Here is a 17,708-nt window from a genome sequence, read left to right on the forward strand (position 1 = left end):
TCGAAGTTACCACCTTCGTGTCCAGCATACCCTGGCCGGCCGCACGCGTCCCGCCATGCGTGCCCTTGTGATGCCTGCCGTGGTGGTCCAGCGATCCTGTCGAGGCCCTAGGCGATGTCAGGCCACTTTCGCCCGATTGCGCGCTATAACGACGCTCGCGCGCGCGACGCTGCTCGTCCCGGCGCATTCGCTGACGCTTGATGGCCAGCGCCGAGTGCAATCCAACCGCGTGCATCCTGCAACACCGGAAAGACAACCCTTTGGCTCAGTCAATCCCGCTAGTCAATTTCCTTCGGCGAATTTCTACTCCCGCGAGCCTGTCTCCGTTGCCGCATTGTCATCGCGAGATCGTTTCTTTTTATTTTCTGACAATTTGTTGTCATTGACAAGCACATGCCACCCGGCCGGTGGTGATATACTCGATCTCGCGATGTCGCGATCAATCGAAAAGCCAGAAGGAAAGAAATGCCAAATTATTCCGACCGTAAAATTACGTTATTGTGAAGCACGCGAAGTGTCGATAAAGTGGTCTACATGCCTGCTCGCAAACGAGCAATGTGGCTGAGCGATTGAATGAGCGCAATCGCGTATACATTATGACAATTAATAAATCGACATCACTACTGACAGCAAACGGGCTGAAGGAAAACTCGTGCTGATGATTTTAAGATATTATACTACTACCTCTATTATGCAATCTCATTTAGCTTTCGATTAGTCCTCATTTTATTCTAGCAAATTCGTCTGCATCTCAACACTGACTAATTGGCTACTTCTAAATTCATCTAAAGGCCTACAGGATCTATTTACAGGGTTTTACAGGATGCACTGCGACGGAATCACGTGTGTCAAAGCGATCGACGACGGCGCGCGCATTCTCGGTTACCTGCAAAAGGATCTCCACTCGTCAGCACGCGTGTCTCGTTTATTTAAGGACCACCGACTGGCTCTCTCTCGCTATTTTGCGTATTGCTTTCATTTGATCAGAAAAAGCGCAAATCCATTTGTATACATATCGCAAGTTCCTCAATGATTACGTTTACGCGGATCGATTTATGCCAAGTTATAACATCAATGTTAGGGAACTGGCCAATTACAGTCATTCCATTTTTCAGAGGAACAATTATGATTGACCAATTTCATAATATCAACGTTATAACTTTGGCGTAAATTGAGCCGTGTAAACGTAATATAAATATCCAATAATACGCAGCTTGAATAGTAAATAGCTCTGTCAGAATAGAACACTCATAATTGCGCGCTCTTCTCTCTCTCTCCCCTTTCTCTCCCCCCTCCTCTCTTTCTCGAAAGTAGACGTGTCACAAAGATCGCTCCACAAAAATAATAATTTTTAAGTGATCAAATAGTGAATAAAAGTGATAAAAAGATACTCAAATTGTAGAGCTATGCTCCTGGAGTAATTCCGTTCGAGTAATTAATTTTCATCTAGGTAGACATTAAAAGTGGACACCAGTGCTGACGTGTGCTAATGTGTCCATCAGAGATTATTGCCACCGACGAGATACTATTAAAGACTGACATCCTTACGAGAGTTCGCGTCCTTGTTAATATTGAAATGATTAAGAGTAAAAAACTGATAATATTGTAATTTTACGATTAATTAGTTTTGTGGACATGTTTATCGGTGTATATGCATTTAAAACTCAATAATACTCGATTTTTACTGTAAAATTGTGTTAATGATAACATTTCAGTGTTATCGTCAAAGTTTGATTATCAACAGAGATGATAACCGCAGAGAAAAAATTGTAATTTTTCCGTAATATATAGGATATTATGGCTTTACAAGTATGCATATTTATTTATGGAACATTTATATAGTTAAAAATCATAAGCTTAATAATGTATTAACCAAATATTTATGTTAATAATAGCAAATTTATATCGCAATTTTCGATAATGTCAGCATTCTTCAATTACTTTCGGGCCCTTGGGGCCTTTTTCATAGCGCCAAAAATTTGCTCAGGGTTGATGGTCTTTAATAGTATCACGTCGGTCATTGCTGACAATCGTCGATAATTATTGATAGCTATCATGGACAATGAATATGCCGAATATCGATGCTCGGCATGTAAGAAAACAATAAAACGTCAGGTTGTGAGGCTTGTGCTAAACTTTTTTATCATCTTGGATGTGTGGTTAAACATACGATTTATGATAAGAATCAGGAATTAGTGGCATGCCCTGGCCCCTTTGAAAGATTTTTAATAGACAGTGATAAAGAAGATATGAAGAAGACACCGCAAGCAGGGAGCAGCAGAGAAAGGCTAGGATCCACAGGATCTACGAGTTCGCTCAGTATTGACATAAAAATTGATTGGAATTGTCAAAACTGTGAACGAAATAAAAGATGAAGTAATATATAAGAAGAAAATCAAACTAATGATTATGGAAGTAGTTCGAGAGGAAATAAGAAATTTTAAGCAAGATCTAGAAGATTTGAGAAAAATTATACAAGGAGGACATGAACCAACAGAAGTTGTACAAAGAAGCTATAGTGAAATAGTTAAAGATAAAAAGAAAGAAAATATAATAATTATCAAATCCAAAGTGCAGGAAAGTGAAGTTACCAAAAAATTGATAAAAGAAAAGATAGACATAAAACAAGTGGAAATGGCAATAACGAAAATGAAAAAAGAAAGCAACGGAGCAATCATCATGGGTTGCAAGACCGAAAAAGAATTGGAAAAGTTAAAGACTACGGTGCAAGCCAAGCTGGGCGAAAATTTTGAAGTTACAGAATCTCCACGAATAAAACCTAAAATAAAAGTCGTCAATATTGGTGAAGAAGAATACAAATTGGATGATGATGAACTAACAGCTACAATCAAAAGGCAAAACAAAATTGATGCAGAAAAGGAGGGATTTCATATGAGAATAGTGAAAAGAATAATTAAAGAGAAGAGAATGATAATAATCAAGATAGAAGAGTAAGAAATGAAGGTTCTGTGATAATTGAAACGGATGAAGAAACACGTGATTTGTTATTGAGAAAAAGAAACTAAATGTAGGGTGAAAAAAATGTCCTGTATTTAACCATATTAATATTAAGAGATGTTTCAAATGCTGGAGTTATTACCATATAGCGAAAAATTGTACACGGAATGAAACATGCCATAAATGTGCAAGAAATCATAAAGCGATGGAATGTACAGAAACTAAAAAAAGATGTGTTAATTGTATGTTTAAAAATCGGATATACAACCTGAAGATAAATGATGAACATGATGCCCTTAATACGGAATGTCCAACATTTAAGAGGGCATTGCAAGAGGAGAAGAAGAGAGCCGGCTGGGAGAATTCTAAATAGCAATCACAGAAGGAAGCGGAGCTAATATTATATACGAATGCACAAAGTTTGATAGCGCATAAGGACGAGATACAGCATCAGATTATGAAGAAAATTAATCCTGCGATCATAGCATTGTCGGAGATCAGGTTAATAGCTGAAATTAAAGATAGTGAAGTAAATGTATCAGGTTATAGCATGCTTACAATTAGATGATGCCGAAAGCAGGAGTACAGGAGGAGTAGCTCTTTATGTATGGGACGATATTAAGTATGATATAATATTGACGAGAAAATTAGTATCGAACTGTTGGTATATTGCGATAGAAGTAAAAGAGAAATTGCACAAAGGTGTGATAATGGTAGTGTATCATTTACCGAGTGCATCACACGATGATTTTATTACATTTATGGAGGATATAGTAGAAGAATTAATAATAGAAAAATATATAGTATTAGGTGATCTTAATATAGATTTTATGATAGAAGATTCGTTCTATACAAAGAAGTTGCAATCGATAATGTTGAGCTAAGAAATGAAATAGTATGTAGATAGGCCGACGAGAATTACGAAGAATAGTCAAACAATTATAGACTAGTTTTTGCTAATAATAAATTACGTGTGCAAGTAACTCATGAGCCTAAAATAAGACACATGCGTGGCTAAAAATTGAATGCAAGTAATTCTGAGAATAAATATAGAGAATTTTACGCGCTAGGAATTATAACGGATTTAATGTAGATGAATTTATTAAATTAGTAGGAAATAAGTTACAACGAAAAATCTCAATGTAAATGTAAAAGCCCAAAAATTTGAAGAGGGGGGTAACTTTAAAGTTTCAAATGGGACCCCCTGTAAAATGTCACATATTTGGATTCTACGGGGAAAAACAAATAAACTTTGTCTGAAACATTTCGAATCAGATTCCATATTCAAGACGATAGGACTTTTTTCTATCGTTTTCCATCAACTTTTTTTACCAGAGTATGGCAGAGAACGAGATGTAACGAGACGTAGTCATGATGTAGGGTAAGACAGAAAAAAATGTAGAAGACGCAGTTATGATTGGTTGGAAAAGTGTTTCGGAGACCGAGCAATGGATAGAAACACGGTGATAACTCGCAAACCTTCTGGTATCTTTGAAGATAATATCCGTAAAATACTAGAAATTAAATGCCTAAAACGGTCGAAACTGGATCTTTAATGCTTAAATAATTCAATGTGAATTCAACATGTATGTGAATTATATGTATAATGTATATATTATGTGAATATTATTAGACTATTGTATAAATTGCGCACCAATTCTCGCGCTGTATTAACGATCTCATTATCCGTATATTATATCATTGTTTTTTAATTTCGAGAGCCCGATTAGTATTTAAATTTTGAATTTAATTAACCATTGTATTATAACTTTTTAGGCTTCCACAGGTATTATCTTCAAAGATACCAGAAGGTTTGCCGTGTTTTCTTCCGAGGATAAAAAATTTGTTCATCGTGTGATTCCAAAAGGCACGTCGAGTCAAATACAGCCGTTGAACGTATATGACTTTCGATGTTGAAAGAACTTCGCGAGATTTTCAGGTCTAGTGCTGCTGAATGATTATGATATCAATCTCCACTTGAGAAACAATATGATCAAGCTGCAATCATTAATACATAACTAATTCTTCTCTTCGCCGTTCTATAATTTATTGAAATACACTGGTACGAATCCGGATATTTAGAGAATCAATCACCAGATTTTAAGAATCTTGTTGAATTTTGTTTCACATTACATTGCCCGTCGTGTGAAGAGATTTCATTTATATCATGTACGTGATGTACAAAAACTTTGTGTTTCAAACATTTTTTCACAGAATTTCATTATTGTAATGATTTTGTGTCATAAAAATAAGTGAATGATTTCTCATTATTTTCAATTCATTTTTTTTGAAGACCACTCAAGGACACTTTGATGATCTTATTTTTTTTAGGAAGTGTGTATTTCATGCGCTATTGATTAATAACTGTTTAGAGATCCTCAAGTAAGAGATACGCGAACTGAAACCGCGACGGGATTGGTTGATGGCGACGTTGCAAGAATATGGTGGAACCAATGGCGCAACCGTATTTTATTTCTACTCACATAAGTAAAGACGCGGCCAACATAAATCTAGCTAAATGAATAAAATGAATATGTAGAGTATAGTGAACATATAGAGTTTGAGAGTATTATTGTGTAAGCCATACTTATTAGAACATGTATACATATTAAAAACAAAGGGAATGGGAAAAACATAATGTACGCATGTATGATTTTATTTAGAGAAGAGAGAGCTGATATTTAGAAGAGTAATTAAGAGTATCTTCATATACTACACAATTTGGTTCATTGGCTGCAAAGAGTCTGAAGGTAGTTTAATCTGAATAAATATAACATTTTACTACGAATACCTAAGAAGTTGGTTGTTAAATAAATATAAATACTGTACCTCACAAATACAACAAGAATCTATGGGTATCTAATTCGCTCATGGAATATTCACAGCCCATTGAGCCTTTCTTCCCTATAAGCGCAAAATGTTCTTAGAATGTTATATGGATATTATTAAAAAAAATTAAAATAATGTTATTATAATATTTCGAGGATATCATAAATATTTTTTTATTACGGGAATATTCTATAGAGGTTATATGTCCACTTATATAATACCCTAGGTATTACATATATAAGTCTTAATATTCCTGAAATATTAAAATACTTATAAATATTAATTATTTTTAATTTTATGCGCAATTTGAGTTAGGTGAACTCGAATCAAGTAAAAAAGAATAATAATAATCAATGAATCACATAAATAACTTCGACGTAGTACAATGTACTCTAAAATTTAGTCAAAGTCAAAGGTTAACCGATCTGTAGTTAAAGTTAAGTGTACTAATATTAGAGATTCATTCAACTACGAGAAGAGTGATTTGAACTGCGTATACTAATAATTCTGCATCTACATAGAAGATCAAATCAATCGTATGGAAAAGTACACCAAACTGATCATTTAGGTAATTCAATGATGGAATAATATAATAATGAACATATTTACAAAGTTGACTAAACTATTATTGGTAGTAAATGAAAGTAAATGTAACGTAAAAGTAACAGGATATAAAAGTAACCAGAGTTGGTAAAAAACATGTTTTAAACAATTTAAAACGTGCTTAATTGATGTTTCTAATACAGGTATGTTTTAAACATATTTTTTTATAATACTGTTTAAAGCATATTTGAAGCATTAAAAACATATTTAGGAAGAAACATAATTATTTAAAAAAAAAAAAACATTAATCTTTGCCAACCTTGAAAGTAACAGAAACTCAATAAGTCATTGATGGTATTTCAGTTTGATTTAAAGCGAGGGAGCGTTTTGCGGAGCTATCAACAGATGACGCATGTATTCGTAAGAGAGATTCGACATCCATTCTGTATAAAACGGGGATGTTTAAACATAAATATTTATATTTAACACTAGATCGCTGACTTGGCTTTAATACATGATTCCGAAAAGTATATACTAAGCACTCATGGTGCATGCCCGTGACGTAGGAACATTACTAGTCAACGCATGCGCATGTAAGTCCATGTACATGTTACATCGACACCGTATTGATTGTAACTTACCTACGAAATATTATCTCCGGATTTTTTCCACTTAAACTATGACAACTTTTCATGTGGCAAAATATCGACATTGTGACTTTTAACGTAAAAGCACGAATATCATGCGTACATCACGCAAACATGTTGCTGATATGGCCCTATCGCGGCCATTACACATTATGTGACCACGTGATTGTTTTATTCCTACGTCACGTTATGTAATACATAGGTTTTGGAATCAATTTTTATGCACACTATATAGGAGAGTCAGCGATCTAGTGTTAGATATAAATATCTATGATTTAAATCATTTTCATGCACTTCTTACCACATCATGGCGACAATCATTTTTTTCAGAGCAACTACTGATCAATAGATCTATATAATAGAAAGTTTTAATGATTGATTAAATTACTTTATAAAGTAACGGGATGAAATAAATTTAATAAATTGTCCTATTAGATAAATTGTTAAATTTACTTCACTCGAAGACAAAGTCGAGTTTACTCCGAAATTGTTAGAGGAGAAGATGGTATTATAGCACCCCAGTTACATTTTACACAATAATTTTGTTAATAATCAATATTTAAGTTTAAAACTTGACAATTACATTCGTTAAAATGTTGTTGAATCGATTCTGGTCTCAAAATTACGAAATATTTATTACTTACGATACTATTAATAAAAATGTGGCAACAATGCATAATGACTCGAAGAAAAAATGGGTAGTGATATAGCCTTTCTTAAAATATTAGTTTTGTTTAGAAAACAGCATTTGGTTACAAAATTAACAAAAAAGTAAAACATTTTAAAATGTATGCAAATGAATGTATATACATTCACATAACTTCTGCATATAAGCTGCTCAGTACTAAAAATGTCATTACTAAAAATAGTACACGTAATATAAACTATAGATTAACAGTAGAGCTATAATCAAACATATCAAATAATTATTTTGATATGAAAACCTCAAAAAAATGGTTGTGAGTAATCAATTCTCATAGAGGGCCACATTAGCAAAATACCATGCTATTGTTTAAATTTGCATAACTTAAAATATATACAGTCAAATAAAATATTAAATAGCAAATAACACACTCAAAACTACATATATTCATGTAATAAAACGCTCAAGTTTAAGAAAAATCAGGAAATAAGTGTAATTAAATACTAAAATGTACCTCAGAAATGTTTCAAAATACTTGAAAGTAAAAATGTGTTATAACCATATAAGCGCAAAATGTTCCTAAAATATTATATAGATATTATTAAAAAAATTAAAATATTATAATATTTCGAGAATACCATAAATATTTTTTTAATATTACGAGAATATTCTATAGAGGTTATATGTCCACTTATATGATACCTTAGGTATTATATCTTAATATTCCTGAAATATTATTAAAATATTTATAAATATTAATTATTTTTAATTTTGTGCAATTTAAATTCACAATCCAGTAACGAAAAGTTCTTATCAGTCTATTATGCAGTTCTTATCATGCTGCATCTTGTGCTAAAAAAAACGTTTCGACGTGATTTTAAGTACATATTCAATTCTACAACTGCGCGCCAAAATCATTTTCAGTTTTTAAACGTATACTTATACTGAACAGATGTAACAATTTTACAAATCAAAGTAAATGTGCTGTTATAATACTTTTTAATGTTTATACCATATTACTGTAAGATTAAATAAATGTTACTTTTAATAATCATTAATATTATCAGAAGTGGACATATAACCTTCCATTTCGAGAATATCATGTAATATTACATAATTTTAGTAAAATATTATTAAAATGTTACATTTAATATTCTAAGAATATGCCTAAAATATTACTTCATATTAAATAATATTATGCGCTTATAGGGATAGTTCCTTAATTTGCCCAGATAATTAACATTTTGATGTATTATCCTATTCGAGTCTTTTATATCATAGCATGACTTATATCGCTTCTTCGTTTGTATGTTTCTGCAGATAATTCAGATAACAAGTACATTGTTGTTTCTTAATTTGCCTGGATAATTGACATCTTACCTTCTCCTCTACTATCATCAATTTATTGAGTTCTTGTTATTTTGTATAGAATAGTTCAGTCAAATATTAAAGTTAATCTATTTTACTGCAGATTTATTTCATTGTGCTCATAAAATTATTTTAATTGACGATACAATTACGTTCGTGCACTACAAATAATAGTTCAGTTAACTTAATAAATATTTTACAGAACTAAATTCAATGTTAATTAAACACAAGGAAAATTAAATTAAAGGTTAAAATGTTTCTTAGCGCAACCTGGCAGTTATGCCATATTTAGCGCTGAGATTGAGTTGGTTTACTTCAATTCGAGTGGATTTAACTAATCATTTTTTACCGTGTTTTATTTATACGCGTAATGAAACATGTTTATCGGGCATGTCGTGCAGTAAGTAATCAGATACTCTTTGTAGGACGATGCAATGCTCCTTCGTGCCTTTTGATACGATATCCGATTTTGCAAGGATACAGTGCGGGAAGGAGTCGCTAGGATAAAAGCAGATTTTCTCGTCGTACAGCCGAGAAACCCTCGCGTTATTTCGCGTCACTTTATAAGACAGTCATTCACTGTCAGCGAAATACAAATCTCTTTGTCTTCTCTCTTCCACTTCGATCGCATGGGAATTCACTGTACGTCCGACAATTTAAGCGCAGTGTCTATTATTAAAAATGCCACCGAGAGGATCGATATCAATGATCGATGATCGGGAGCGAGGATCGATTCGCGAGAACTCGCGAATATTCCCTTTGTATCTCGAGAAAAATCTCAAGGCTGACTCCGTGGATGCTCCTTCGTTTTACGATCACAATGCGCGGCGCCGCGAAAGCGTTTCCTGCTCCACGATCAATAAAACCATCTCCCATACCCCTCGCAGAACGCAAACGCGAAGTACACACGAGGATGTGAAATAGTGGCGGTGTACATACACTATGTACACTGTATGAGCCACGTATGTGTGCTGCGACAATGCCCACGCCACGAGAAACATGCCTCGCACACCATCATCACTACTACTACTACCATCACCCTTCAGAAAAAAGATGAAAATTAAGACGAAGTTAATTTCTCGCACAACTCGTCTCTCTTGTGACGAATCGACTGGTTTCCCTTTTTCTTTCTTTTTTTTTTACAGCACGAGACGGAAAAAGACGATGGAAAAAAATGGACGTTCACGATGCAGAAAGAAAGAAAAACAAAAAAGGTGGAGGAGGAGAGAGGGAAAATACAAGGGGAAAAGTATATTTGTCATTCTGCAAGAGAGGCAGGATATGTAAACGAAGTAACGAGAGTCGCGCAAAGTGCTAGCAGATATATCGACGTAAAATTGAGAGAAAAGTAAACGGGTGGACTAGTTGACGCATCAGTCGAGTAGCAAATTATTAACGCCCTGCTTGAAATTATTATGGAATGTTTTGTAGAAGCGAGATGCTCCGCATAAGTAGCTGATTCGCGGACACGCGAATCAACACGAATGAAACCGTAATATTGCATTAATAGAAAGGCGACACTTTTCCGATCCCCGGAGACCTTCACCCCCGAGCATATACCGTCCGTAGAAATGCTTCGTGACGTGACTAACACTCCCCAGCATTCCAATTACGTACTTTCGCGTCGCGTTCATTAATCCATTAACATCCATTTTATTCAAAAAGTCTAGTATTTCACGATTTCACTTCTTCCCGTTGCAATTCCGGAATCCTCTCAATAGAAAGACGTACAGAAAGAAAGAGAGAGAGAAAAAGAGAGAGACACAGAGATAAATAGATAGTATATAGGGTGTCCCATTTTAATGTCTCACTCCAAATAACTTTTTTATTTTTGATCTTAGAAAAAAATGTTTCAGACAAAAGTTGTATGGTTTTGAGGGTGACATAAGGTGGTGTCATTAGTTTGACCTTGAATTGCTTGAAAGTCACGTGAAGATCACCTTCAAATTCTTAAAAAACTCCTATTTTTCGTTGGATATTCTTGTAGCTTATCTCAAGAGCTTTCCAAAACACTACAATAAAATATTTTTTCATCAAGTACATTTTTAGTTATGATGCTCGAAAGTTACAGTACCTCCGACATTTAGCATTATCCAAGGTGTCCGACCTCTTAAATGTTAAAACCTCTTAAATGTTGTTTAGGACCATGAACTAGATAACATTTGTTAAGATCAAGGCCATTGGAGGTTCCTCTTATTTTCATTTTTACACTAAATTCATTTTAACATAAAAATGAAAATAAGATGTACTTCCAATGGCTTTGATTTTAATAAATGTTATCCAGTTCATGATCCTAAACAACATTTAAGAGGTTTTAGCTGTCGGTCGGACACCTTGGATAATACTAAATGTCGGAGGTACTGTAACTTTCGAGCATCATAATTAAAAAAGTACTTGATGAAAAAATATTTTATTGTAGTGTTTTGGAAAGCTCTTGAGGTAAGCTATAAGAATATCCAATGAAAAATAAGGGTTTCCATTTAAGAAATTGAAGGTGATCTTCACGTGACCTTCAAGCAATTATTCAAGGTCAAACTAATGACTCCACCTTATGTCCCCCTCAAAGCCATACAACTTTTGTCTGAAATATTTTTTTCTAAGATCAAAAATAAAAGTTATTTGGGGTGGGACATTAAAATGGGACACCCTGCAGATCGTTATTTATTGAGCGCTCTAGGATGAGGATCCTCTCAAGCGCTAAAATATACAGATTTACTACATAATTGTTCCTTACAGAAGTAATAAAATGAACAAAATGTGAAGTATATATACAAAACAAAGATTTAAAAAAAGAAAAAAAGAGAGAATTCAACACAAAATAAGCAAAGAAGATTATATCTAAAGCGAGTTTTTTGGTGTTTTAATACATATATATTTTTTGCATGAATCTCGTAATTTTCAATTGAAACAAATTACGATTATTTGTCGGACTTGAAACACAGTTCTAAATTAAAGCTGAAGTACATAATATCGTAAATTGACAAGTAATATTTAACAATACTGATGTTAATGAATATCTTTAAAACATCGTAAAGAATTTAAAGGTATACATAATTGTTCACAACTCGAGTTCGTTGCATTACACTCGATATGAACGGCCCACAGGATTATCATTTCGTGAAATTATGGCGACACCCATTCTCATCCCGTTATTGTCATTGTCGTCTGGCTCATCGCCAAACGCGGAGCTTGGTTCTCGCGGTGAAACATGTCGACACCGAATTTATAATGCAAACATATGTGCGCGTGAGACGTGGCAGTGACAGCGATCGACACGCGGCACGATTATTCTTTCTCGTTTTGTTTCGTTTACATCCACAAGACGCGCAATTGTGATTCATGAGCCAGCAAATCTTGCCAAAATGGATTACGCTTTCCGCGAATATGACACAGGCGATTTTCGAACATGACGCAAATTCGCAGGATACAATCCGGTGCATAGTTGCCATTTTCTTGTCGAAGACCCCATGATTTTGTCGGAGATCGATTGCCTATCAAAATTGTATCTTGTAATGCATTCTTTAAAAAAAGAAAGTCATCAAGATTTATACAATGCAGGATGTCCGATAAGTTTTGATAAAGAACTCATATGTAGGTAGAGCGGACTAAACTGAATAAAAAGTCCCCTACTTTTTGCAATTTTCGCCATTTTTTTTTTAGTTACTCGATGAGCAAAATGTCTAAAATCGACGCGTAAAACAACTTTAGAATATCTTTAAAAAGTTCTTTAAAAAAAATCTTTAAGATATTTCATAAAGAACTCTGAAAGATATTTTAAAGTTGCTTTATGCGTCGATTTTACCAGCTTATTCAATGTTTAGAAATTAATATCTCGTTAACTGTTCCGAAAATTGCAAAATGGTAGACTTTTCGAGTCAGTTTAGTCCGCTCTATCTACATATAAACGTTTTATCAAAATTTACGGGACATTCTGTATACAATTTTGATAGGCAGTCGACCTCCGGCAAGATAATAGTGGAATCTCTGGCAGGAAGGGGGTGAGTTTTTTAATTCAGCATAAATCCACCACATTTTCATCGGACGATTAACAACATGACGTCTCCGATGGATGCTTGATGGTCTACTTTAAAGAACGGTTTAATGAAAATAATGACAAAATTGAATTCTCTCAATTTAATGTGTCAATTAAACAATAATTATTAAGATACCTCATATTTTTTGTCAAAGCTGTACATTTTTACATATTATTTACATATTACATATTTTTTGCAATTATAATCACTGTACTTGGTACATACCTCAATTGAAATTCTAGATAATCGAAAATGTGCTTTAAAGTCTATATCTGAGTATAAAGGCACTATTCTTGAAAAGGAATTATCAATTTTTATATGCTTAACACGTTTATGTTTAATTAATAATAAATCCATATCATTATCATTGTTGTTGGTCATTGAAAATGAAGAATCAGAAGAAGATTCATCTTTGAACATTTTTTTTATTAAATTATAATATTGTTTCCATATTATAATGCCCATAAAATACAATATTAACCAATAATCATAATTAATATTTTAAGAAATATACCCGCACCATGTTTAATCAGAAACTTCATCGGTCCATCGACTAAATTAGTCGATGGATCTGATGGATATGCGATGATTTCAGCGCTGTAAATAAAATTAATGTATTTAATCGATGAATAAAAGAACTCTTTGATACATTTGCACTTCATGCGATTGATCAATCCATGAATAAAAAACTCACCCAAAGGTAGCAACCGTGATCCGATATATTATATTATTGGCTGTGTTCCAAATTTACTGTCAGCGCTGAAAATCTACAGTTTACGTTACGTGCACTATAGATTTTCAGTATCGACAGTTAATTTTGGAACATAGCCATTGTGTCACGGTCCCGCGAGATGAAATGTGTTTTTTAATTCGATAGCGCCTATTTCGCAGTCATCGACCGATCCGTGTTTACGTTTGCACAAAGAAGGTGCCAGAGCGTCGTGTACTCATTGAGAAGCTTTCAACCCGTCCGAGGTTATTTTTCTTAGCTATTAAAAAACAGACTGTTTGCCTAAAAGACCCAGGGAATAAAAGTAACTCGTTACTTGTAAGTAACGAAGTTACAGTTACAAGTTACTTTTTTGGTAACTGTAACTTTTGGTAATGTATAGTTACATATATTTTATTGGTAACGGTAACGAATTTTATAGTTACTTTTATCGTTACTTTGCATACGATGGACACGGTTCGATTGGACACAAGCCACTCATAACTCTTGAGATTAGAAAGCCTCTAGGCACACGTCCGCTGTGATTGGTGGTCGTCGATTTTAAAAAAGTAACGAAAAGTTACTTTCTCAAGCAACGGTAACTGTAACGAGTTACTTTTAAAAATCGGTAACTAGTAATTTATTACTTTTTCTACTCGAGTAACTTGTTACACTGAAAAAAATATTTGTGTAAAATTACATGATTATGCTGGGTTTTTTTTCCAACCCAGCATAATCATGTAATTTTACATGTAATTTTACGAACATTTTTTTCAGTGTACTTTTAAAAAATAAGGAAGTGTTTATATTGACCGTAATCGTATGCCGTAATCTGTAAAAATCGTCTAATCACAGTCGAATATTCCCCTTTCATTCGATTGTAAAAAGGGAATACTCGAAGGTGATTGATCAATTTTTACAGATTACGGCATACGATTGTGTCCAATATAGACGCTTCCTAACTTTCCATTCCCTGAGAAGACCAATCCTCTCCTTCCTCTAACGAAAAAGATGTGTTAACGATACGAATCTCAATAACGATACAAAATAAACGCGACCGAAATTTGCGGCGCGAACGTGCAATGAATTTGGGTATACGATTATGAATGTATAAGTATATACGTCTGTCGACAATCAGTGGGTGCATTCAGAACAGACAACCGCTCACTGAGCTCTTACATCTGATTGGCATATTCCATTAGATCCTAAAATATAGACCAATCAAATGAAAGAACTCACTGAGCATTCAATGAGCGGTTGTCGTTCTGAATGCACCCAATGGCTGCATTCAGCAGAGACAACAACTTTTTGGAACTGTTATAACATTCTTTAAGCCTATGAACTAGGAAACAAAAAGCACATTGTAGAATACTACAATGTGCTTTTTGTTTCCTGTTTTTGCTTTTTTTACATCTTATCTTTTTACTTCTTATCCGGTTTTTTGTTTTATGTCGCCCGAGATAAAAGTTAACGAACTTCGGCAGAAACAGAAAACACGTAGCAAAAAATACAATTGTCGATAAAACGATTGCAAAGGGGGAAAAAACAAAAGGTAAAAAGCAAGAAACAGGAAATAAAGAGCACATTGTAGAACAGGCTTCAATTTGATTGCTTTATACATTTAGGTCCAGTGAGAAACTAAGGGCACGATCAATCATATTGGCTGCGTTCAGCAGAGAAAGCAGCTTTGCAGCTGTTGTAAAATTCTTCAATATGAATGGTTTATATATTTAGATCCGTAAGGAACCAAAAAAAAGTAAGAACCAATCGTATTCAAGAATCTTACAACAGTTGCAAAACTGTTTTCTGTTGAACGCAGCCATTGACTGTGTTCAGCAGAAAAAGTAGCTTTGCAACTGTTATCAGAGTCTTTAATATGACTGGTGTTCTTGCTCTTTTAGTTCTTCATTGGATCTAAATATACAAACCAATCATATTTATGAATCTTACAACAGCTACATTGCCGCAAAGCTGTTTTCTCTGCTGAATGCTAAACACAGTCAATTATTAATTATCCGATGGCGCCGCATCGATCGATTTTCCAAACGATCCCGCCTCGTGTTACGCGTAAAGTCGGTCATCAGATTGTTTTTGATATGTTGCATAGCTAGGTAACCTGTTGCCAGACGCGAACACATCTACGTGTAAACAACGCCGGGCGAAACGGTATGTGGCCGTTCGCGCGCGATCGATGATAAACTTATGCGAGCCGCTGCTGTTGCTGCTGCTGTTGCTATTATAGGCCTATTCTTTTTGGCTGAATTTTTGCACCAGTTCATCTTTCTTCCTTTTCTCTCCAGGAGGAAAGAAGAGGAAGAAAGATGAACTGGTGCAAAAGTTCAGCAAAAAAAAAACTTGCTTAATTATATTGCTCGGCGGGCTCAACCCGGGGCGGCGCTAATGACGATATTGACGATTAGGGATCTGCTGGACGGGCGCAAATTGGCGCAAATTTGCGTGGATGAGCCTACTCGAACGATGAACGAACGGTAGATATTGGGATCGTGGATGGAAAGAAAGGAGGAGATCCCATCGCGAAAGGAAATTACGTGGAAGTACCGTTGAAAATATGGAGACTCAAAATACCGCGACTGTGGGGGCACCCGGGCACCGCATGCAAACTGTCACGCCCGTTCGCGATCTACGTCTCTTGGAAATAGAATTTCGCGATGAATGCGACGCGAAAGCTTGGCCGTCACGTATGTACAATTCAGACTGCGCGCGCGAGTCTTCTGTATGTTTTCGAACGAGATCGCGTACCCGACGTACTCGTGTACCCTCGGCGGCGCGGGTATTAAGACCATAGCACACATCTTCCGTAACAGTAACCATAAGACGTACCGTAAGAATCAGTCGATCACAGTCGAGAATTCTATTAAACTCTTAATTTTAATTGGCCGATTCTTAAGGTATATCTTACGTTACTGTTACGGAAGGTGTGTGCCATGGCCTTTAGTGGTGTTATGTCGAAATGCGCAAAAGTATACGCACCACTTTTTCTATCTCGTCGGTCGTGAAGAAAGGACGAGTCTCACGTTCGTGCGCGCTGCGTGTTTCGAATGGAACCGAATAACGAAAATAAAGGGGAAAAAAAAGAAAGACTTCGCCGAGAGCCAATTGCGGACGACAAACAAGTATCCTCTTGCGAGCCGAACAAAAGCAGTGAAAAGCAGTTACCTGTAGACTGTCGATGAGCTTCAGCTCTTCTCCGCGAAGAAAACGGGCGAGTCCGTTTGCGCACCGATAACACCTCACGCCATGAACTTCCCTCCCGATGACGAAGCGCCCCTCCCCCTCGATTTAGAAAATCGCCACCGATCGCTGCGAGCTGCTCGCCTCTTCTTTCCTCTTCCTTTCCTCACGAGAAGACCTCGCGGAAATCGTTACATCCTCTATCTACTGGAAACTGCGCTCTTCCCTTAAAGTCGCCAGATCGACGACGGCGGCGACGGCGGCGACGACGACGAATCCGTCGCAGCAGCTAGTCAGCTACCGCTACCCTCTCGTTTCTTCCTTTCCTTTCTTTACGTTTCTCCCTTCCTCAAAATGAATTTTCACGCGCACCCGCCTTTCCGCCGCGAAAGACCGTGGACGAGTAAAGGGCTAAAGGCTGCTAAAGGCTGTTTCTTCTATGTTGTACTAAATACGAACGTGCACGAGCTGGAGGACACGCCTCTGCGAGGCATGGCGCAGACTCGGACGACGGACTCCACGCTCTGCAGAAAGCAGAGTGCACGGGTGGCGGCGAGCTCAGAGAAGCTTGTCGAAAGTGGTCGGAAGCCACGGAAATCCACAGGGGCCTTTAACTCCGGCGAAAATACTCGATATGCGCAAGTCAAGTCATTTGCGGTGGCGGCGGTTTAGTATGTCATCGTAAAGCGCAAGATCGCGGATATTCGTAACGAAAAAACTTACAGTTCTGAACGATCGATCGTAAGATCTTTCTTTCTTCACAAAATCACAATAATAAAACGATG

At 35.7% G+C, this 17,708-nt stretch overlaps 1 protein-coding gene across 1 annotated transcript in view; it reads right to left on the reverse strand.

Moving 5' to 3' along the window:
* The window catches only part of LOC108729832 (uncharacterized), an 18,692-nt gene extending 1,267 nt beyond the window's left edge, over nt 1-17,425 (reverse strand). The window contains exons 1-2 of the mRNA XM_018459159.1: nt 16,909-17,425; nt 31-236 (exon numbers count right to left, since the gene is read on the reverse strand). Coding sequence (XP_018314661.1) covers nt 31-235 — 205 coding nt within the window. The 5' untranslated portion in view covers nt 236; nt 16,909-17,425. The remainder of the gene's footprint in view (nt 1-30; nt 237-16,908) is intronic.
* Nucleotides 17,426-17,708: the final 283 nt, after the last annotated feature.

Source organism: Mycetomoellerius zeteki, unplaced genomic scaffold (assembly GCF_001594055.1).
Source record: "Mycetomoellerius zeteki isolate Tzet28-1 unplaced genomic scaffold, Tzet1.0 scaffold8, whole genome shotgun sequence".
Lineage (NCBI taxonomy): Eukaryota > Metazoa > Arthropoda > Insecta > Hymenoptera > Formicidae > Mycetomoellerius > Mycetomoellerius zeteki.